This window comes from Kogia breviceps, chromosome 4, assembly GCF_026419965.1.
Source record: "Kogia breviceps isolate mKogBre1 chromosome 4, mKogBre1 haplotype 1, whole genome shotgun sequence".
Lineage (NCBI taxonomy): Eukaryota > Metazoa > Chordata > Mammalia > Artiodactyla > Physeteridae > Kogia > Kogia breviceps.
This window is the reverse complement of record NC_081313.1, coordinates 48771425-48796120: the sequence shown is the minus strand read 5'-3', so window position 1 is coordinate 48796120 and position 24696 is coordinate 48771425. Positions and strand designations below refer to the sequence as shown.

At 35.6% G+C, this 24696-nt stretch overlaps 1 protein-coding gene and 1 pseudogene across 4 annotated transcripts in view; both read right to left on the bottom strand.

The window, feature by feature from the left end:
• Nucleotides 1–24696, bottom strand: part of KIF2A (kinesin family member 2A) — a 68989-nt gene that overhangs the window by 15900 nt on the left and 28393 nt on the right. For 2 of the 4 annotated variants that reach the window (XM_059063541.2, XM_059063543.2), the window contains exons 2-13: nucleotides 17681–17775; nucleotides 17169–17288; nucleotides 9811–9865; nucleotides 8702–8824; nucleotides 8033–8133; nucleotides 6167–6262; nucleotides 4416–4470; nucleotides 3864–4026; nucleotides 1693–1783; nucleotides 1532–1595; nucleotides 862–953; nucleotides 16–158 (exon numbers count right to left, since the gene is read on the bottom strand). In XM_059063541.2, the coding sequence (XP_058919524.1) occupies nucleotides 16–158; nucleotides 862–953; nucleotides 1532–1595; nucleotides 1693–1783; nucleotides 3864–4026; nucleotides 4416–4470; nucleotides 6167–6262; nucleotides 8033–8133; nucleotides 8702–8824; nucleotides 9811–9865; nucleotides 17169–17288; nucleotides 17681–17775 (1198 nt within the window). The remainder of the gene's footprint in view (nucleotides 1–15; nucleotides 159–861; nucleotides 954–1531; nucleotides 1596–1692; nucleotides 1784–3863; nucleotides 4027–4415; nucleotides 4471–6166; nucleotides 6263–8032; nucleotides 8134–8701; nucleotides 8825–9810; nucleotides 9866–17168; nucleotides 17289–17680; nucleotides 17776–24696) is intronic. The other 2 variants (XM_059063542.2, XM_067031016.1) reach the window with 1 other exon arrangement.
• Nucleotides 11737–14101, bottom strand: LOC131756413 (poly(A) polymerase alpha-like; annotated as a pseudogene).

The window sequence follows — 24696 nt, the reverse complement described above, 5'->3', positions numbered from 1 at the left end:
TAAAATGAGAGCTACCTGCAACTGTTGCCTATGTCAATGAGTTTCAGTACATCTTCAACACATTTGACCTCCCGTTCCTGTAATCCCACCACTTGAACCTGCTGTTTTCCATCTTCGAGCACTCTTAATTTTGTTTTCCTGTTTAGCAAATCAAAAACCTAAAAAAAAAAAAAAAGAAAGCTAGCTTTAAAAATAAAAAAAGAATAGTTCTATAAAAATGAGTCATTCAGGGCTTCCCTGGCAGCGCAGGGGTTGAGAATCTGCCTGCTAATGCAGGGGACACAGGTTCGAGCCCTGGTCTGGGAGGAGCCCTGGTCTGGGAGGATCCCACATGCCGCGGAGCAACTAGGCCCATGAGCGATGACTACTGAGCCTGCGCATCTGGAGCCTGTGCTCCTCAACTAGAGAGGCCATGATAGTGAGAGGCCCGCGCACCGCGATTAAGAGTAGCCCCAGCTTGCCACAACTTGAGAAAGCCCTCGCACAGAAACGAAGACGCAACACAGCAAAAATAAATAAATTAATTAATAAATTCCTACCCCCAACATCTTCAAAAAAAGAGTCATTCAGAGTCCGAAAATTATTTCAGAGAATTCTAGTAATAATGTTATTAGAATAATAATGATCAATACTGAAGTTAAAGAGTTTCAGATGGAATTTTAAAAAATCTCATCGCAGAACTTTAACATAATATTCCAAATACATATAACAATTATGTGGTGGCAATGACTGCCCAACAATGTGAATGTCGCCGAACGTCTACACTTAAAAATGGTTAGAATGGTAAATTTTATGTTATGCATTTTTTAACCACAATTTAAAAAACTAAAAAAAAAAATTTTTTTTAAAGTTTCCACTTACCTTACCACTATAAATTTCAAAAAAGGTTGCATACACTTGAAGTTCTAACTTCTTATAGTTTGGCTTCTTTAACATTAAAAAAACATCTCGAGCTGTCAACAATTTCATATGGAGAAAATTTATTAAGATGCAACAAATATTGTTTTTAAAAAGCAATTCAAATTTTCTGTTTTTAAAAAGCAATTCAAATCAACTAACGTTTACCTAGAATGATAGTATCAATAAGAAAAATGAAGATTAAAGTGGATATTAATTTTCAAAAAAAAAAGTAGTAATAGTTTTTCTACATTTAAAGTTTAGAGGCCACTCTCCTTCATATTCAAGAAGAGAATGCTACTACTTATCTTTATAAATAGCATAAAATTATAGGCAGTCATAATAAGGTTACTTTCATAATCATACCAAATGGAAACTTTTCACAAAGCAATTATTCAACAAACGCTAAGCTCCAACAATGTGCCAGATTACAACACAAACATAATCAAGATTTTTGCCCCCAAAGCACAGTTCTTTCCAAAACAGTCCGGTAATCTAAAACTGACATAATATATAGTAAGTATAGCATTAGTTACCCTTAAAATTCTGGACAGTACTTCCAAATCTTATTTCCAAGCCACCTGAATAATATTCAAGAAGAATATTATAAATAATATGCAAAAAGGGGAGTTACCTGCTAATGCATAAATTCCTTTAGAACAGTCTTGGTTCTTTCCTGAAAAGTCACCTCCCATTGTCTATATGTTAAAAAGAAAATAGAATTTAGATCTTAGAATTAAGCTATAAGGAAAATAAACTGCCTTCATACCAGGATGTAACTAATGAATTACTTACATGAGTCTTTCCACTTCCAGTCTGCCCATAAGCAAAGCATGTAGCCATTCCCCTTTCAAATATAGTTTCCACTAGTGGTCTAGCTGTAAACCTTAAAAATAAAATGTACCAGTCAGAACATAGTTAATATTTAAATTAAACAAATAAGCAATAAAACTAATATCAAGTGTTATTATAAGCAAATCTTATACCAAGATTTTTAACAAATCAGTGGGATCAACTGCGAGGCCACAATTGACCCCACTGATTAAAAATTTTAAATACCCATGTCCTAGAATTGCTTAAGGCTCTTTAAAGCATATTTTCAAGCAATAATTCTGAAATAAACAAGGGCCACAATAATAATGGACAGGGAAAAAAACCTTATAGTAACTGAGCTAAAGACATAATATATAGAAGACAGTAGGAAAGTTTTAAAAAATAACAACAAAATATGGTAATATCAGCCAGACAAGTAGGACAGAATGAAAACCAAAACCAAAACTAAAAACCCCAACCCAACCCCCAAAAAAGTATCAAAGGTTTCAACAGAAACAGAATCAAGAGTGGTAATCTCAATACAGAAAAGCTAGAGGGGAAAAAAAGTACAAAAACATTATCTAAACAAGTATAAAAGTGGTAAAATTTCCTTGAATGTAAGTAAATATAAATTATGCTTATAAGACAATGAATTCTGAGCCGATAGTATTGATTCAGGAAAAGGATGCCCAAATATTATGTATTGGTATAATCATTGCTGGAGTTAAAATAAAAAGGTAGGGAGGGACAAAAAAATACTCATTGAGCAGAGCCCTAAAAGCATGATAGAAAAAAAATCTACTTTTTACACAGGCTTCAAAAGAATATACGTAGAACACTTTATACAGCTCTATTGATTTTTTTTTTTTTTAAAGGCACAACTGGAGAAAGCACAGAACAAAAGGAGTAGAAAAATGTTCTAATCAAAAAGAACTGGAAATGAGTCTGAAGAGTGATCAGACCAAAAAAAAAAAAAAGCCTAACTTCTCAACCCATAAAAGTTAAGGATAAGAGAAAGTGGAGAGAATCAGTATTGGTAAAATTAAGAAGCATAAATACAGGGTGAAACACAAAATGTTTACTAAATAGCACATACACAGAAACATACTTTTATTTATAGTGATTTCTTGAAAATGATTATAAAAGTCAGACAGACATATTTTATGAGACAGGAATGGAAGCAGAGAAGGGAGTGAAGGGGGAGGACAGGACTCAATTCTCAAAAAGGTAAAAAGTACACAATTTATAATTATAATTCCCTTTTAAAACAAATTTTTCACAATATCTCTATCTAGCATTCACATGTTCTTTAGTTTTGTCCTCTTTCTTTACAGCTGAACTCCCAGTTTACTGGCTTAAGACCAGTGGAGTTGGTCTTATCTCATTTATAACATCTTCAATTCTTAGGATTCTTATTAACCCTTTAACTTTCTGTTTTCCAAATTTATAAAATAAAAGGGCAATGAAACATAGCATTCAAGTAACTGCCAAGACAATTTAATATAGACTGAAATAACAATGCTGCTAAAACTGACCTATTAAATAATGAGAAGTAAATGTTTACAAACTATGTATAAAAATCTAAATTTGGATAAAAATGTGGGATATCAATGCACAATACATGTAAGTTTGAGTTGTTTATAAGTTGAACATGTGAACATGCAAGAATTTCATGTACTAAAACTATTCCAAAGCTTAGAAATGATAAAACTAGGGAAATGCAAGTAGATTTACAGAACTTTTTTTTCCTTAAGTGGCCATACATGCTAAATAAAGATTTAGACAAATAAGTGATGGCTGTATAACAGTTATTTCAAATTTCTTCACTACTGCAGCAATCAAAAAGTAACAAATAGCCACATCCCATTTCTAGAGGTACAGAAAATGTTTTCTAGAAGTGTTTTATCCATACATATGGTGTGTTATATAGTGCATAAAGTTAATCATTAATGAAAACTGATTTGGGGAGCATTAAAGAAAACATGTTAAAATTCATTATCGTGTTTATTAAATATTCTTATTTGTTTAAACTCGGGGGAAAGAAAAGGATATTACACCTCTGGAGAGATATGCCAAGATCAACGTAAGTTTCAGTGGTAGTGGCAAACACACAGTATAAGAACAAAATTCTGATTTAAAACAAATTTACCTACCTGTAAACCATTTCATTAGGAGCGGAGTCATCAAAGGCATAATCAAAACGAAATGTTTGGTTTTCTAGGTACCTTGTTAAATCTACTTTTTGTTTCGGTTCATGTACCATCACAACATCTTTACTAGGGATTGTGATTACATCAAGATCTTTCATTTGAGTTTCTAAAAGAATAAATGAAAATCAGTGCCCAGTAATTTTCACAGTATTTGAATTAAAGCACAAAAATTATTTTAAGTAGTAAGAATTTCGATAAAAGTAGTAAGTCCTGTAAATATAAATATCCCATAGATATGCCATTCAAGTAAACAGAATATTTCAACAACAAAGTAAAAAAAAAAAAAAAATCAAGATTTCTGTAAAGCCAGGAATGGCAAAGATTCTTAGAGCAGTAACACATCAACAGACCTAACCACAGAAATCTGCATAATGGTTATGTGCAAATGAAATGATTTACATTTAACTCTTCCAAAACAATTTGATTTCTGCTATTATCAAAATAAATTGCAAATAGGACAAAAATCAACCCTTGATTAGAGCTCAATAAGCATACCTTTTTTATTGAGTGGTCGTTTTCTTACACAAACACATATCCTATGTTCATCAATCTAGAAATAAAATATTTTTTTCCAGTGATTATCAGTGGTATATAAAACACTGAAAAGTTAATTATGCAATATTTCCTCCTGAGGTTTTAGAAATTTATGCATAGCATAAATAGGATAAGTAAGCTTAAAAAACAAATTAGCTTGAAGAAATTTTAACCGTCATCGACACAATTATTTCAAAAGTTCTAAGGATAATGGAAACTCGCTTATTTTGTCATTTGGTAAACCACTAGGAAATAACTTTGTAGAGGACACTACCACTCTTAGTAGCAATAGGTTCACATTAAGAAACTGCCTTATTCACTTCAAGATGTGCTATATACAACAAAAGTAAAATTTCCTACCAAGTGGCATATTTTCAGATTGATTATAGGGAAAATTATAGGCAAAGATAACTAGCTGTAGACAAGAAACACGGTTCTCAGAAGATTATCGGCCAAAATAATTTGAACAATTTTATATGTCAATTCTTAAACATTAAATTTTTTCATAAATGTTCCCAATACTTGACTTCTAATGATATTTAATATAAAGCAGGAATTGGCAAAGTACGGCCTGAAAGCCTAATCCAAGCCACTACCCACTTTTGTAAAGTTTTACTGAAACAGCCATACCTATTCATTTATGTATTGTGTATGGCTGCTTTTCATACTACAAAGGCAGAATTGAGTAGTTGTAACAAAGACCATATGGTTCAAAGCCAAAAATATCAGGCCCTTTTCAGAAAAAGTTTTCCAGTCACTGTCATAAAGTATGAGCTCAGATGTAGGTTAAACAAATGAAAGGGTAGCAAGGAGTAAAATATATGAGATGCAAATGTTATGAACTACTCTATTAAATCATATATAATACACCTGCCTTAACACAGGTGTATTATACGTATTGTGTGTACCCAATACATTCCGTATACACTAGGTCAGATGTATTTTGTGTACCCAATACATTCTGTATACACTAGGTCAGATGGATTATTTTTCATAAATACAAATTACTCACGAAAGTATTCCCTGTCCAATAAATTCCCATTCTTCAATAGGAAAGAAGTTGCATAAAACAGAACATTCTTCAAGCACTAGATTTCTGGTTTACAGCAGTCCTCAACAACCATCACTTATTGATAAAAGCCAGAGTAACATTTATTTTAAAATAAATTAGTAGTAAGTTGGAATGATGGTGGGATCTACAGCCCAAGCCAAGAGGAAACAAACTTGGAATTGAGATAAAGGTATAAGTGATGGTCAGAAAGGAAACTGGGTCTTCTGACATCATCCTTGACTGTTGCTCTGTCCTACCAAGGACACAGAGGCTTTGCTTTGAAGTGGATTATCTTTGTGAGAAGCATGTCTAACATATCAAATTATGGGAAATGAGAAAATAAGGGTAAGTGTGGGTGGTTTATTTCTTTCTTTCTTTCTTTCTTTTTTTTTTTTGGATGCATCACGTGGCTTGTGGGATCTTAGTTCCCAGACCAGCAACTGAACCCGGGCCTTTGGCAGTAAGAGCTCAGAGTCCTAACCACTGGACCACCAGGGAATTCCCAACGGTTTCTTGATCTTCTTAAAATGTGGAAAAGGAAGACCCATAAAGAGAGAAAAAAATTACAGAGCTAAATACAGTATTAACTTAGGGGGTATCAAACATGGTTTTATTTACAGCATTAAAAAGTTCCAGAGCAACTGTTTACAAAGAATCTTACAGGATCTGCTGTTGTTAATGGTCTATAATCCAAACTTCCTCTAAAGTCTCTGATCATACACATAATTTCATAATTTGGGTTTGTAGCATCAACATCCTGTAAGAAGACAGAGAATTCATCATTTATTATAATTACAATAATGTAGTATTTGTTGCGTTTATGTTATATATGGTTTGAAAATTAAAATTAAATAGGTTGTGTCATTTGTAACAGCCAAGCCCAAACTCAAACCTGAGATATGATATAGTTTCAGAGTTCAAGATTAATAGTATGCCTAGGAATCACTTTCATATTAAAAACACAATTCTGTTAGTCTACATGCATTCTGTTAACTCCAAACAAAATACTCCTTATTAAAACCATCTTTGACCCATTTCAAATATGTTATATGTATACCTTAATTCTCCTAGAAAATTGAGCAAAACAAAAACAGTGCTCATCCTAAACATCAATAAAGAACTCTATAGAAAAGCTGAAATTCTTAGAAAAATGCATTTAATCAGATTCTTCTTCCCAATTCCTAATTCAGTGTTTCAGCAAAGTAGAACTATAGATTCATTTATGTTCATTTCCTATTATTAATGACTCTAAAAAAAACTAAGGTATGGTATAATACAGCCCCAAATCAATAGGACATAGAATTTAAAGGAATCAAAAGCCAAGATAATTTTTTAAATCTTTAAAATTCAAATTACTGCATGCTAACTGCAATTTACTTTTTTGCTTCAAAACTGAGAAAATTCAGATTAAGATACAAATAGCAACAGTTAACAGCCTCTCCTAGCTATGAGTATAAATTATTAAACATTTTAGGTCAGGTTCTTTTTCCCATATACTATATTCAGACTTGCTTTGAGTACAACTAAATTTCAAAACTGTAATGTAACATATTTTCAATTAACCTTTTGGGAAATAACACCAACTATGTCAACTGAGAAGCAGAATGTAAAGAAGAGGTCACAAACAGATGTAAAAATATTATGAAGTACCCACAGGAAACACCAGGTGGCATCTGTACTAAGTATCAGTAGATACAAGCATTATTCATTTCAAAACCCAACTGGTCATTCTCAGGTCACTTTCAGATATGTTGATTTATTCAGGTTGAATATTATACTGATTCCACAATTCCACAACACAACATCTTTATGATTAAGGGCATTTGAACATACTCCTAAATAAGGAAACAATCCTGATATTTTATTACAGGAAACAAGTTCTGAGAATATAATAGATACAATACAAGCACAATGGAGGAATTATTTGTACAATAGCAGAATTTCCAATATGTGAAGACCTGTAGAGAGATAAAAGACCAGTCTTCTATGCAACTTTTCCATTGCTAGTAAAGTTTTGCTACTATCTAAAGGACATGTGAGAAGAGGGGCACATCAGAGATACTCTCAACATCTAGTATAAATCAACACACAATGAATTTCCACCATTTCATTGTGATATGCTGAACTTATTAACCATGGAAAAACAATAAAATGGATAGTATAACCATATACCTTAACTTGATGTTTTTCTGAATGTATTTTTAGTCCTTTTTAAAAAGCCAAAATCCTATTATTCTTGATGTTATACATCCATTAGAATTCTGTAACACAATGGCTTACTATTCAAAATGGAACAAGCTTTAGGACTAACACATACCCACTAAAACTTGAAAAGTTTATGTAGTAAAAAATCTGTTACAATAACTTATTTCCCCAAGAGTTTATATTATTCCTCAATATCAATTTAAGGAACTATACTGAAATCTTTAAATGAATGCCTCAATTATTTTTTCATAAGCCGATCACTTTCACTGACACAGTCTAATCTTTCGTTGGTGCATAAACAAAATATGTTTCTGTTACAAACCTGGGCTCTTTTTTCTCTAAGTTCTTGCTGTTGTAGTCTCCTTTTTTCGCGTTTTTCTTGTAATTTCTCTACTTCTTTCACACAATTAGATTTTCTACGTGCTGGAAGAAACAGATGAGCTGTAGAAGCCTAGTTTTCTTTATAGAGTACCATACTTATACACAAAAATTTTATGTATGAAATTTTACCACACAAACCAAAAAAAGGTACACAGTGACAAAACATGCCTATGACAAATATGTGAACTTTACTTATGAGCTGCTTTAACAAAGCTAGGAACAGGACAATAAATACACAAATAAGAGTCATGAAAAATGACTGTAACATATTGATACATGTCATCTCTTGGTTTAGAATCAAAGATCTTTGAATTGGAAAGAATCAAGAAGCATAAGAGTTTCTTTTATAACATCTGTCAAAATTATCTGGCCATAATTTTAAATTCAAAGCAACTGAAACATTGTTATAGTTTTATTTTTATAAATTGTTTCCTCCAAAATATACATTTAAAAACCCAATTAACAGACTAAACTAACAACAAAAATATTTTCCACAATGGTTAAAATAAAATTTGCAATTAAGTTTGCAATTTGGGGACTTATAAAGTTGACCAAGAGAAAATACATGTATGCCTAAAATGACTGAATCCTTGATACATGATTTACATACAAGGGGGTCCAAATTCCTTTTTTGCAGCTTGAACTGGAGATATATCTGAAACACTACCATTCTGTTGTGCAGAGGAAGACTGTTCAGGAAGTTGACTAGGCCGTGAACGTGCAGAACCAACCACTAAAAGTGAAACAAAATTTTAAAATATACATAATAATCAATTCTGTTCAATAAACAAAACTCAATCTGAATAATTTATAAAAACCAAAGCCAGGCTTGATTTTAAATAATAATTTTTTAAAAGTAAGTGTGCAAAATACAGATTTTATACGCATTCTCATTTTGAAAAACTTACACAATTCAGAAATACAGCAGGTAAAAACATAAAAGTCCTTTAACCCTCCTTTTGTTCTAAATCCCACTTTTTGCTTGTCAAATATGCAAATCCTCAACAGAGAATTTCCCATTGTGGATGTTACAAAAGTGGAAAAAGCAATATTAAGTTAAATATAAATATCACATTTTACAAAGAAATATAAATTTTCACAAGACTCAAAGAATAATGCTGAAAGTGCAGGACTTTCCCTCTACCTCCAATCTTTCCTCTAATACCTACACCTGTCCTGCCTCACCATCCATACACACAGAGGAAACATCACTATGAGAAAGGACTATTCTGAACTGCTGAACAGTAGAAAAGAAATTAACTGTGCTTTATATCACCTAGCTGAAATCATGAGACCTGAAATTAACTGCAATTGATACCTGTTTGACTTGTCTTCAAAGTTACCCATGACACTTTTTGAAAGTTTGTTAGCCAGAAAATAATGTAAAAATGTCACAAGGATTAAATTTACCCTTGTGAAATCAATTAACCGACTACTTCCCCATTCCTTTCTTTCTCATAATACTCTCCTCAAATCTGAAAAATTATTGGGTAAATAAGATGCCTCAAAATGGCATATATACCATGGAGTTTCACATTTATCACATAGCTTTATAAATCATTTTTTTATATCACTGACATTATTGTGTTGGGAAATCAAGACAATATCCATCTTAAAATTAGCCATGTAAAGTTTAAATGAATAATAACATCAAGGGTAAGACTGACTTTTGATTTACCTTGTCAGGGCAATAGGCAAAATTAATAGGTAAATTTTTACCTCTATTATCTCTTGGAGGAGGATCATTCTTAATAGAAGCCACAGTCCGTCGATTCTATAAAAGAGAAAATGTTCATTTTACTTTCTCTCTTTACTCCTCATATATATGTCTATCATAATCAGCTTCCTTTATTTATTTTATTTTTTGCTTTTTTTAAAATTGTGGTTTCAATGGAGAAATACATCATCTGCTCAAAAAATAGCTCTTGAAAAATACAAGCAGTACAGATACTATAAAACAAAGCAAACTCCAGTCATGAGACACTACGTACATCATGCAAAACCAACAGTCTGATCTCAAAGTTATGAAAACTAGAATTAAAAAGTCACTACACAGAAAAGGTCCAGCTTCCCAGCTTGGCAAAACTTGGGTGCAGTTACATGAAATGTTTAATAAACTGAATTCTTTTTCCCCAATGTGTAACAAAATGACAAGACTAAATCTGTACCTGGCAATTTCAATCTAATTCTGAAGCTACATAGAACACACAGACACCTTGTAGACTTCACCTGTTAATCTGACCATCTTTTCTTCTTAGGTGGTACGAGGAAGGGCAAGGTGACTGTGCAGAGCAAAGATGTGGTACGTAGAAGTACTGTATACTAGACATTACAAAGTATGGTGAAAAGAAAGCCTCAATTAATGCATAGTCTAAGGGGGAAAAGACTACACTCCAACTTTGGAAAATTAATTTAGAAGGATGGGGAAGAGTTTAAGTAATTGCAGTTTAACATGAAAAATGTACATGTGATAGAATGGAACACAATGGAGGATTCATAAAACATGCTCATCAGAAAAATCTGTTAGGTTTGCTTTGTCCAGATTAAGAAAGAATAACTAAGCTTGTCAACATCTGGCATCCCTCATATTCTGTAAAGATGAATGCTCTGCTGCTTACTTATGTGGAATTATTTATTGATAGGATAAAACAAAATGAAAAAAGGAGTAGAGAGCTGACTAGATGTCAAGTGCTTGCTAGAAATGATTTTTAAATGTTTCTACATGTAAAATTTACTGACAAATTTTAGTCAACCATTTAAAAATAAAAATTTATTTAAAATTCTTGGAGAAAATGCCTTTTTGCCCACATGTTTAAAATTGAAAATCAACTTTACTATAGACAGGAGTTCTGTGGAGTGTACAAAATTCCTCATATTTAGAGACCAAATGGCCATCCAAGATATCACGTTTCACAGGCATTATTTTAGTCACCCTAAAATTTCAGCCATGGGACCAAAATTTAGTGTTCTGTGCCATGTGGCCACAGGGTCACTGGTTTCACATCATGGCTTAAGAAAATACTGACATTTTGTTTTTTATGAAAGAAGTCCTACCTTATGCATACAAGCAAAAAGAGGAAAAGATAAAGAACGGGGAGGGAGCAAAACCTTTGTTTCAAAGACAAGATACTGAAGGCAAAAGAATGTGGAGCTTTAACAAGCTCAAAGAAAAATATTCACTGGCTGATCACTGATTTGTATGCACTCTAAACAATTCTATAAATAAAACCAATATAGCATTTCTTAACCATGACCCCATCAAAACGAAGTATCTCCTAATTATTCTTTCAATGTCAAATATATACCCTAGAGTTGACATTTCATTTTTAAAGGTTACAGCTACCTCTTAGGGACTGAACTAGATGTACTCTTACCCTTTCTCTGAAGTACAACAGTACACCACTGCACAATGGCATCCAATTTGAAAACTAATGGTAAAGGAAATTCTTCAGGAAAAAATGAAAATCTATCAAGCTGAAAATCTAAAATTAGTCCTACTTTCTAATAAAAAAATACATAAAAGTGCATTCTTATGCCAGCTTGTATTGCAAATTTTCCAAACAGTGCAGCAAACATAAACCCAGTCCAGATGTCAATTATGAATACAAATACAGCTTGAGGTTTTTGTTTTTTTTTTAAAGGCAGTAATTTTTTGAAATAGTTAATGCAACTGTTGCTAACACAATAATCACAGTACTCCTGGCTTCATATACTAACCTGGACTTCCGATCAAGTGCTGATTAGCTCAGTAAGGGAGGTCACAAAAAAAACCTAAATCTATTTTCAGTCATGTCTAGTCTTGTACCCTCCATTCTCCTTTTTTAGCATTTGAAGACAACAGGTTGAGTTGGCAGATATTGTTTATGGACCCCTGAGGTTGTTCTTACCGATTCAATCTCAGTTTTATTGAATTCCTGATAACAGGAATAGGATTTGCAGGGAGAGCAGGGATATCAGAAAGGTCTGTACTGGATGTTTTCTGAGAGGCCAACAGAGAAGCTGCTGTCTGAATGGTTTCCTTTTTTTTTAAATCAATTTATTTTTTATTTTTGGCTGCACTGGGTCTTTGTTGCTGCGCACAGGCTTTCTCTAGTTGCAGTGAGCGGGGGCTACTCTTCAGTGCGTGGGCTTCTCATTGCAGTCGCTTCTCTTGTTGCAGAGCACAGGCTCTAGGTGCACAGGCTTCAGTAGTTGTGGCTCGTGGGCTCTAGAGTGCAGGCTCAGTAGTTGTGGCGCATGGGCTTAGTTGCTCCGCGCATGTGGGATCTTCCCAGACCAGGGCTCGAACCAGTGTCCCCTGCATTGGCAGGCAGATTCACAACCACTGCACCACCAGGGAAGCCCAGTCTGAATGGTTTCTGATTGAGTTGTACTTGTCTCTGTATCAAGTTGTTCCTTTGTTTCTGTTTTATCATGTCCACTCAAAACAAGACAGCACCTTCCTTGTCTCATCCTCTTCTGTTCTGGTTTTCTTGGGACTCTCTTCTTTATGAGGTGACAATGTCCTCTTGACTCCTACTATAGGATTAGGTGTCTTTGTTGCTGCATTTCCTGAAAGTCTTGGTGTGGGTTTACCAGACGTGTTGAAGAAACAACTCTGGAGACCGTAGGCTTTGGTGGTGATGAAATGGCTAGTTGTGTGGCAGTCTGAGGAATGCTTTCACTCAATGTACCCCCCTGAGCTTTCACTGGAATTTACTTGTGGCACAGAAACTTCAGTAGCCTGTATGTTGGTCACAGATGCTGCTATTACAGCTGGAGCAGGACTGTTTCTGCCCTGAGAACTGCCAGAACTGTTCAATGGACTGGTCTTCATAGCACTGGTAGGTGAAGACACAGACATGCTGTTATCACTGTCCACATACAAGTCGAAGCTGCTGTCATTCAGAGGTGTCAACCTGACACCTTTTGTTGAACACTTTTTCTTTTTCTGAAGCACATTTATAGGCAGTAGTTGATGGAGTTGCTTTCTTCTTACATGCACTGCAACAATTTTCATGTCCACCTCAAACATCTTGCTGTTTATTGCTGCCTATAAAGACTGAATATCGTAGGTGAGACCAACAGTGAGATTTTCAGAGTTTTCTGTTTTTTTGAACACTAACCCAATCACCCACATCGTGTGAAATTCTTCCTTGTCAGGATTTTCTTTGGGTGCTGGAAGTGACTGGGGATTCACGTGAGCCAGTGTAATAAATTCATTCTTCTCCAAACTTCCAACCAGGATTCGGATTTTTGATTCCACCAAGCCCACCCATTTTTGGCGTTGTTTTTTAGTTGGTGCACTTGTTAAAGTACAATATAATGCTTGTTCTCTTGAAAGAAGTTGGAGCTTCAAAAAGTTTGGACCACTCTGCCTTACTCAGAAAAATTTCACCTGTGATAGCAAGACCTTGTTTAAATTCCTCAACCATGACCATCCGTGTTGAAATGGACACATTGTACATGGAGTTCTGTTGTGGGTATGGTGGTATAATTATAGGCATAAGATGGTACCTATCACTGGGGTTTACCCTTGGATCCCATACAGGCAAATTAAGATTGCATTCTTCAGGCTGTTTCAATAGGACTGGATTTGGCCATTCCCATTTAGAAAATACCAAGAAAAATTTATGTACAAGAGTTGATGCTATTGCATTTGGATAAAGCTGGCAAGTTCTTGCTAGCATAGCCCAGGAAACACCACCGAGGAAACCTAATATACTGGAATAGATGTTGTGGCGTTTGGCCCACAGTTTGATAGCTCTCAGGGTTAACCTGAAGTTGTCAATGTTTGGTACTAGATGTAAAATTTCATCGGTTACCCTGCAACGGTTAAGACTTCCTACGCATCTTATATCTAAATTTTTAAGCAGACTGTCATCTCTTAAGTCCAAGTCTTCTGGAATAGTCTGCAATGCTAATCTTGCAAACAAAATATCAATCTCTATCCCATCAAAACACATCTTGATAACTGGTACAAGTGCCTCTTCAACAGCTCTTAAATCCTTTACTTCTTCCTGTAATTTCAACTTATAGAATGAGGTAAAAATTCACTTAGATCAACATGTCTTGGTGCAACACACAACGCATCAATATCAGCACCTTCTGTATGTACTCCTAATCTATAAGATCCAAATGTAAAAAATTTTCCACCAACCTTTTCAATTACAGATCGTGGAAGAGTCTTGCTTTCACTGATTTCTCATATCCACTCTTTTACCAGGTTATTTAATTTTCCCAAAATTAAAGTCCTCTTCCTCTTCAAAAAGAAAGTTCCTCTTACTCTTCAAAAATGCCAGAGGGCTTCAGAGTCTCAAACAGTTTCTGTGTAAGTAGGGAGTCAGTCTCCTTGGGGGCTGCTAAGCTGATGGGAGAGGTAATGCCACAGTGCTTCTGTGGTGGCTGTGTTTGAGGTGATCCCTGCGTTGTAACTGGAAATGGCAGTCTCCTGCGCTGGCAGCGCCCAGTCACTCCCCCCCACACCCCCCTGAAACCGCTGCCATCCTAGGCAAGATCCACTGAGGCGGGGTGGGGGGATGGGGGGATGTTTAAGCGCTTCTCCTCCTTCCCCTTCGTCCTAACATGGCCTCAACTTCCTTTAATTAAACATAAATGGGTAGACATACAATAATATAAAACTAAATGAAAAAAAGGGGAAAAAATAAATGATGAAAAACTAAAATTATCTTCTGATAAACTACCACTAATGCCATCAATATTCAAGTTTTTTTATATGAGTATCCCACCACTGCCCCAAAATATTCAGGAATGAAAACAAGCCAGGCACTGTTCTAAGGACCTTATATGTATTAATCCATTTAATCTTCACAACAACCCTGTGACATCATTATTATTGCTATTCTGGTTTCACAGATGAGGAAAGTGAAGCAAAGAAGGATTAAGTAATTTCATTAAAGTGTGTGTTTTTTAATCATCATGCTATCCTGCCAAAATCATGTAATACATTTCATCTCTGGATGTCAGGGGTAAATAACAAAACACTAGTTTTAGACAACTTACAGCCCATTGTTAAACTGAAACATCAAAATACTATGAAATGCACACTGTCGGTTTTTACTAAAAGGTTTCATTAGACTTTCAAAGACTTCAACACTGCATAGATAGGGCAGCAAGTTTTTGGTCCTATTGTTTATTTACCAAGACTTTATTCACCTAAAAAAAAGATATCAAATAATGCAGTGGGTTTCAATGCTAACTGCACATTCAAATCAGATGGGTACTGTTAAAAGGATACTGATGCTAGAGCCACCCTTTTTTTTTTTTTCAACTATCTATCTATCTGTCTATCTATCTATCTATCTATCTATCTATCTATCTTTTGGCTGCATTGGGTCTTCATTGCTGTGCACGGGCGGGCTTTCTCTAGTTGCAGAGAGAGGGGGCTACTCTTCGCTGCAGTGCATGGGCTTCTCATTGTGGTGGCTTCTCTTGTACAGCATGGGCTCTAGCAACGCGGGCTTCAGTAGTTGTGGCACACAGGCTCTAGAGCGTAGGCTCAGTAGTTGTGGCACATGGGCTTAGCTGCTCCGTGGCACGTGGGATCTTCCCGGACCAGGGCTCTAACCCGTGTCCCCTGCAATGGCAGGTGGATTCTTAATCACTGAGCCACCAGGAAAATCCCAGGGCCACCCTTTAGATAAAATAAAACTGAATCTCTGTGAGTGGGTCTAGGAATCAATATATTCTAAAAAATTTCCAGGTTATTCTAATTCACACCAAAGGTTGCTAATGACATTCCAAAAAGGATAAACTATGAAGATCCTTCAAGGTTGTGAAGCCAAGTATGAAAAACAGTCCACTAACAAGGGGTAACTAACTAATGACCTGTAAGCAGTGACTCTCAATATGTTGAATTTATATAAATTGAAAGTCTGTCTTATGGTCATATGCATGGTTTAAAAAGCACAATGTTTTGTTGATATTGTTGAGTTTCTATCATATTATATGTGGATGTTTATGTATGTCTTCCCTGCAAGATAGTGAGTTCCTATAGGGCTAAAGTCATGTCATATTAATCTTTGTAGAAGATAAAATCAACAATGTAGTAAGAATTTTTGATTAATTTATTTTATTTATATTTGGCTGCATTGGGTCTTCATTGTTGCACCTGGGCTTACTCTAGTTGCAGCGAGCAGGGTTTACTCTTCGTTGTGGTGTGTGGGCTTCTCATTGCGGTGGCTTCTCTTGTTTCAGAGCACAGGCTCTAGGCGCGCGGGCTTCAGTAGTGGCATGTGGGCTCAGTAGTTGTGGCTCGCGGGCTCTAGAGCGCAAGCTCAGTAGTTGTGGCACAAGGGCTTAGTTGCCCCGCAGCATGTGGGATCTTCGCAGACCAGGGCTCGAACCCATGTCCCCTGCATTGGCAGGCGAATTCTTAACCGCTGCGCCACCAGGGAAGTCCATGTAGTAAGAATTTTGAACACAAAGAATTGCAGATTTAACAACTGCGAGGGACTATCTGACTTAAAGAGTTGTATTCTGATACAAAGTTTTAACACAGAGACATTTCAATAGAGAGGAAGAGGAATTATCTTTTAAAATAATAAAAATCACGTGCCTTTTATTTTTGTGAAGATAAAACTGTTAGGGGGCATAGCATGGTTTTAAAATTTATAAATAAATTATTCTTCACAGATAATACAGAAATAGTTACACTACAACCTGTCATTTCCCTTTTTTTAAAATAAATGTAAATAGCAGAATTACTATTTCAAAAGACTACTAAAATGGGCATTTATTATGAATAAGAAACTTTTTTTTTTTAATCAAAGTCATATGTATTCACTCAACAAATACTAGCAAGCAAATGATTTTGACCCATGTCTCCTAAGAAACGATTAGTCTTAGGAAAAACCCTAATCGGGCATGGAATTTCTAGGATCTTACCTAATGATCGTCATAATTGTGAATTAGACAACTGTTTGATCCTTGAAAGTATGTGTATATATACACACATGTAGATGGCAGAAAGAATTAAGGTTTTTCTAAAAAAGCAAACAAATATTTAAACATACTCTTCACAGTCCCATTTCAAACCAGAATACACACACACCCTGCTCTGAATTTGCATCACTAACCTTTACAATTTTGTTTACTTTGGCTGAGGATGCTGGAGGTGGGGGTGTCTCTGGACTGGGCTCAATTTCTTCATCTGGTACAAGGTCAGGGTTAAGTGAAAAGATGCTCTCCAGGTCAATCTGTTTGATAAAATGCATATATTTTGAGAGTGAATTTGGACAATTAACCTTTCATTTTCAAATAAATTTATACACAGAGAATAAATGTTAAACAATTTCAGCCTAAGGAACATTATTACCTTGAAAATTAAATTACCTAGAATTATAACCCACATATATTTAAAAGAATCTCTCTTAAGGTAGTACTTTGTGGTCTTGATTATATGTCCAATCACATAAGATATGCAGGAGGAATCTACCTTTCTTTCAGTGAAATTTTTTAATCACTTGAAAGTTCTTCAAGAATGATAAAGGATACATGCACTATATTAAATTATACAGTTTTCTGTTTTGTTTCATATTCAGAATCTTGATTATAAGACTAGAAATAAAATTCAACCCAGTGATCATACCTCTTTGCCTTTTGTATCTCCATTTTCTATCCATTCAACAGTTACACTTTCATTATCTTCATTTAAAGATGTTACCATTGCTTGATGTATTCGGCCTAAGTGAGAATAAAATATACACTTTTAAAATGCCACAAATTATGGTATTCCTAAACACTGTGAAAAACAATTTTATATTTTACAAACTTACAAAACTATGATACTACTTTCCTTACAAGGGATTTCCACAGATTCTCAGGATTAGGGAATGAACTTTATCTATGGGACCATAAATCAATTTGCCAATTGTCAAGACCAGGAACTCACTATGAGCCAACAGTGATTCTGAAGAACACAGAACAAAAATTAATGAAGCAATTTTTAAATATTATTTAGATATAAATACTTTTAACTTAAATTTCACTATCATATACTGTACAATTGATCAAATTGTTTTAAAATTATTAAGAAAAGGAATCTGCGTCCAAAAAGTTAGGGAAATACTAATCAAAAATGTTCTCTAAATCCATTCCACTCCTTACTTTCTTTGACGACTCCAGTATTTACCACCTATACAGAGAAGACGTTATATATTATGTATTAAACTTGTTTTCCCTCTCCTAATAGACTGTGGATCTTACCTGTTAATAACTATAGATCTAAATATTTTACATTTTTACATAGTATTTCATTATGTTTATCACAACTTATTTAATACCTATTGATGGTTAGTTAGGTTTGTGCAACTTTTTTTTAACTATTATAAACATTGCAAAAAATACTATTGCACATGCTGTCATGCACTTGTCATCGCACAGATCAACAGATATATATATATATACAAACACACACACAGGAGTACAAGTACTGCGTGTGTATGTGTGGGTGTTTATTTCTTTCACTTATTTCATCTGTTTTCATCTTACCCACCCATTTGATTATTAGTCAAGTAAGGATAGGAACTATTTGTTATATATCTGCATCTTCAATATTATCTAATAAAATGCTGAACATATGGAATTTTCATATGTATTTCCTAAATGAAATCTTTGAGGCATCTATAATTTATCTTTGAATAATTTACAGCTCTTTAAATATCTCTTATTTATTTATTTATTTTTTGCTGACAAAGCAAAAGACTTTATTGGGAAGGGGCGTCGGGGCAGAGATCAGCAGGGTAAGGGACCACAGGGGAACTGCTCCCTAAATATCTTTTTAAAATCCAGATATATAGTATACAAAACAATGTTATTGTAATAACAAGGCATACAATATCTTTAAAGAAAATATGAATGCTAATAATTTTATAAGTATTACTGTCTATGTATGAAGTTACTGTCAATATTTTTTCTATATGGGCACATATAAAAATTTGAAGAAGAAATAAATATAATCTTGTTAAAAATTCAAACTTGAAGATTTAAGTACATACTCTCAGCTTTAATATTGGTGCTTTTTTAATGTTTTTTGTTTGTTTATAAATTTTTAAAAATAAATTATTTTATTTATTTATTTATTTTTGGCTGAGTTGGATCTTCATTGCTGCATGTGGGCTTTCTCTAGTTGCGGTGAGCAGGGGCTACTCTTCATTGCGGTGCACGGGCTTCTCACTGCAGTGGCTTTTCTTGTTGCGGAGCACAGGCTCTAGGCGTGCAGGCTTCAGTAGTTGTGGCGCATGGGCTCGGTAGTTGTGGCTCGTGGGCTCTAGAGCGTAGGCTCAGTAGTTGTGATGCACGGGCTTAGCTGCTCTGCAGCATGTGGGATCTTCCCGGATCAGGGATCAAACCCGTGTCCCCTGCATTGGCAGGCAGATTCTTAACCACTGCGCCACCAGGGAAGCCCTGGTGCTTTTTTAAAAGCTAAAATATGTATTGGCAATCTTTCCATGACAGATCAACATTTTTTTTTTTTTTGTGGACCCCAAACTAGTCACCAGGCACTGTGAGCTTTCTAATTCTTTATTTATTTTATTTATTTTTGGCTGTGTTGGGTCTTCGTTTCTGTGCGAGGGCTTTCTCCAGTTGCGGCAAGCGGGGGCCACTCTTCATCGCAGTGCGCGGGCCTCTCACTATCGCTTCCTCTCTTGTTGCGGAGCACAGGCTCCAGACGCGCAGGCTCAGTAGTTGTGGCTCACGGGCCTAGTTGCTCCGCGGCATGTGGGATCTTCCCGGACCAGGGCTCGAACCCATGTCCTCTGCACTGGCAGGCAGACTCTCAACGACTGTGCCACCAGGGAAGCCCCAACATTAATTTTAACAACTTCATAGCATTCCATAAAAGGAATGCATCATAATTTATTCCTTTACTAGAAGTAATTTAAATTGTTTACAATTGTTTGCCATTATAGATGCTGCACTGAGTATATGTACATAGGTGTGACTGTTTTCATAAATAAAACTTCTAGAAGCAGACTGGGTTAAGGATATTGAAATTTTGATAGATATTTGAAAATTGCTCTCCATTTATATTCCCACCAACAATGGGACCTATTCCTCTATACCCTCATCAACACTGAGCATCATCAATTTAAAATACTTTTACCAATATGATAGACTAGATCTTTCTTTAAGCTACTACTTTGTGAGCACATATATGTCAGAGACTGGCTCATTTAATCTACATTGGTTCATTCAACATAACAAACATAACTTTGAAGTAGCAACCTCCCTTTTTAAAATGAAGAAACTGAAGCTCATGGTTATACAGCTAATAACTAGCACAAATTTGAACCTCAGTCAGATGCAAAAGCACTTGTTACTATCACTATGCTTCTCTTCTCTCCTAAATCAAGCTGATGAGGAAGAAGGCTGTGTGGCTTAAATTCCAAATACCCCTGTAAAAATTCATAAACTGTAGCATAGACTCTCAGCCCTCACTGTGCACCAGAAACTCCTAGGGAGATTTTTTACAAAATAAAATGATGATGCCCGAGTTTTACCCCCAGATACTGTCATTTCTTGCCAGTTTCACGGAAATCACCTTGTTGTAAGCCACCAAGGCCTTGATCTTGGATTATTGCAATTCTCTCCCAACTACTCTCTCTCTTCTACCAGATTTGCCCTACTGCCTATTCTCCATAGAACAGCATAAACATTCCTGGTAAAAACTAAGTCAGATTATTCCTTTGCTCAAAACTTTCAAGTGGCTCCCCATCTCACACAGAGTAAAAGCCAAAGTCCTTCCAAAGGCCTTTTAATGTCATATAACAAAGACCTACATGATCTGACCCCTCATTACCTCTGTGACCTCGTTCATCCCTGACTATGATAACTCTCCAGTTTTACTGACTGAACACTATCTCACACAGTATTCTCCCTCCCTCCAAAAAAGTTCTAAGTGGGTCAAGGACTAAAATGTGAAAGACAAATGTAAAAGCAACTGAGTAACTCGCGGTGCCATTTACTCAGATTAAGTGTACATTAGAAGAGAAGCAAGTGTCAGGGGTGGGGAAACGAGCTGGAAAAGACAGAGGATTCAAGGAAGAGGATTAAAAAAAGGGAAATCAGATAATGCCCACTGAAATTTGATTTGGACAGAAATCAGGTAAATAACCAGTACATAGTATATGTCAGTTGGGTCCTCTGGGAAGCAGATGTTGAGACAGCTATGAGGACAAGAGGTTTATTGTGAAAGATAAAAGGAGAAGGAAACAGGACTGGTCATGGAAAACTTTCAGACCATGATGCCTATCTGAAACCTCTGAAAGAAAAGGGACATAAAGCAGGATTGAGCAAAGAAAGCCTCAGACCTTGATGTGGATCTGACAGTCTTGGCCAACCCATCAGGGAGCTCCAGAGCAAAGACTGACCATTAGAGGAGTGCCACACTGGGCCTAGTACTCACACCATGCTCAGTCACTAGCTGGAGGTTTCCCAGGAAACACAAGGCCTCAGCTCAAAAACTATGGAGCCTTGAAGATATTAACAGCTGAGGCTGTCAGCTAAATGTACTCCCTGAAGCTGAAGAAGTTCTTTTTCAAAGGGAGATCCAAGCAGTGTATCTATGATTGCCACAGGATGTGAACAAGAGAAAGATTGAGTTTAATTGGTAATGGAAGCAGAGAGTAGACCTCCAGAAAGCCATGAGCTGCCCTGCTATCCAGCATCACAATCTAAGAGGAGCTACCACTGCTTGCATCAAGCCCCTAATTTATCACCATCTCCATAACACGAGTAGTGAGGCTGAGACCCAGCAGCCACTCCTCCCCCACCCCACCCCACCCATCTTGGCAGCCTCACAACAGTAACACCCATTAGTGGGGACAAGAAGATTATTGATACAAAGGTTTTCAGAAAAGTGAAGTGGTTTAATGTAACACACTGACACAATTTCATCAATAGGAAATGACCCCCAAAAAGATGCATGTGAACACTGGACTACCATAAAGAATAACTTCCAGTAGGAAATGGAGAGGCTGTGGTTGAGGTTGTTGAAGAAGAGTACAGATAGAGGTCTCCATGCAATTCCCAACAGAACTACCACAATAATGAGAATAGAGAAAAGCACATGCATGTTTCAAAAGGCAAGACTACCACCATTCTTACTGTTAAGCATCTAACACAATATTCCAACATTCCTAAGGAGGGAGAAGTGACTTAGTGTACTGATAACTAAGTGTGTGAGGAGAGGCAGACCAGTGGGACAATGTCTGTATTAGGATCACAGATTTCACAGGGACTTTAATCTCAAAAGACAGCCTTAGAGAGATGAGCAAGAAAAAGGATAAAGAAAATTACAGAGATAACATCCAGTATCAGCAGTCTTCTCAACACCAGTACCTCCACAACTTCCATTACTAATGCAAACACCCAGAAAGCCTTAAGCTACAAGTTAGGAGAGTCAAAAGCAGCTGATCCACCAGTTAAGATGAAGCTCTAGACATGTAGTAGGGCAGGACTGAGAAAATGTTGGCTTATCTCTACCATAGTCCAGTTTACTCAACCAACAAGAAATGAGTGTGTTGTTTATGGTTTCCTTTGCTGTGCAAAAGCTTTTAAGTTTCATTAGGTCCCATCTGTTTATTTTTGTTTTTATTTCCATTTCTCTAGGAGGTGGGTCAAAAGGATCTTGCTGTGATTTATGTCATAGAGCATTCTCCCTAAGTTTTCCTCTAAGAGTTTGATAGTGTCTGGCCTTACATTTAGGTCTGTAATTCATTTTGAGTTTATTTTTGTGTATGGTGTTAGAGAGTGTTCTAATTTCATACTTTTACATGTACCTGTCCAGTTTTCCTGGCACCACTTATTGAAGAGGCTGTCTTTTCTCCACTGTATATTCTTGCCTCCTTTATCAAAGATAAGGTGACCATATGTGCATGGTTTTATCTCTGGGCTTTCTATCCTGTTCTGTCGATCTATATTTCTGTTTTTGTGCCAGTACCATACTGTCTTGATTACTATAGCTTTGTAGTATAGTCTGAAGTCAGGGAGCCTGATTCCTCCAGCTCCATTTTTCATTCTCAAGATTGCTTTGGCTATTCGGGGTCTTTTGTGTTTCCATACAAATTGTGAAATTGAGGTGGATGGACCTAGAGTCTGTCATACAGAGTGAAGTAAGTCAGAAAGAGAAAAACAAATACCATATGCTAACACATATATATGGAATCTAAGAAAAAAAAGGTCATGAAGTACCTAGGGGTAAGACGGTATAAAGACACAGACCTACTAGAGAATGGATTTGAGGATATGGGGAGAGGGAAGGGTAAGCTATGACAAAGTGAGAGAGTGGCATGGACATATATACACTACCAAACGTAAAATAGCTAGTGGGAAGCAGCCGCATAGCACAGAGTGATCAGCTAGGTGGTTTGTGACCACCTAGAGGGGTGGGATAGGGAGGGTGGGAGGGAGATGCAAGAGGGAAGAGATGGGAACATATGTATATGTATAACTGATCCACTTTGTTATAAAGCAGAAACTAACACACCACTGTAAAGCAAATATACTCCAATAAAGATGTTAAAAAAAAAAAAAAAAGAAATGAGTGTGAAATTCCATCAATAAGAAATGAATAAAAAGACTGGATCTGAATGAACAAATGAAGTGTTAAGTGTTTGCTTTTTGCCAGTGGATCAGGTAACTAGAAATATCTGGAGTACCTATGCAGCATGGGGGGCTTTATTATTTTTACCAAATGATGTCTCTGAAAAAGAATTTCGAAGACTGAGTTTTCCCAATATATCTTTAAAGGTTTTTGTTTGTTTGTTTTATATATGGCTCAGTTGAGATACTCAAAATCTCATTTTTAATTGTAGTAAAAATTTACAATTTGATTTTTTTCAAAAGTCAAATGGTAATCACCTGTTAACAAAGGTGTTAAATAATAAAATAAAAAGATGGACAGATATGAGATTTTTCAAAGGAAAAACATCATTATGATTTAGTGATAAATAACATATAAGTATTATAGGAAAATGTTGAGCCTGTATGACTGGGAAAATGATGCTACTAGTGGTGGAACAATGATATACTTTCTCTTGAGTCTATGTTATTTATTACAATCATGCACTGGTGTTATTAAGACAACTACAGATACAGAATTACAAGCTCAGTATTAGAAATATTTCTAATCAGTGTTAGAAATATCTTTCCCTAGAACCTGTGACAATCTCCCCATGTGGCCCTCCAAATACCATCCTATTTCTCTGATTTGAAAAAATTCTTATACTCCATCCTAATTTGTTGTCCTTTAACTCTGATTCCCCATCGACTTTATTGTAAGTTATATCATACACACATCTACACTTTAAAAAACAGCAGAGCAAACAACTGTGTATCCACCATGAGCCAGGTTATGAAACAATACCTTTGAAACCCCGTATGTCCCCCTCCCTAAGTGAACCTCCCTCTCCCTCTCCTTTTCCCCTCCACCAGAAGTAACCAATACCCTGATAGTTGAGATAATCATACTGTGGCTTTTCTCTATTGTTTTTTCATTTATAAATGTAACACACACAAAAATTTAAAGTTTGCCTATTTTTAAACTGTATATAAATAGACACTACTTATAAGACCCCTTTCTTTTGGACAACACTATTTTTC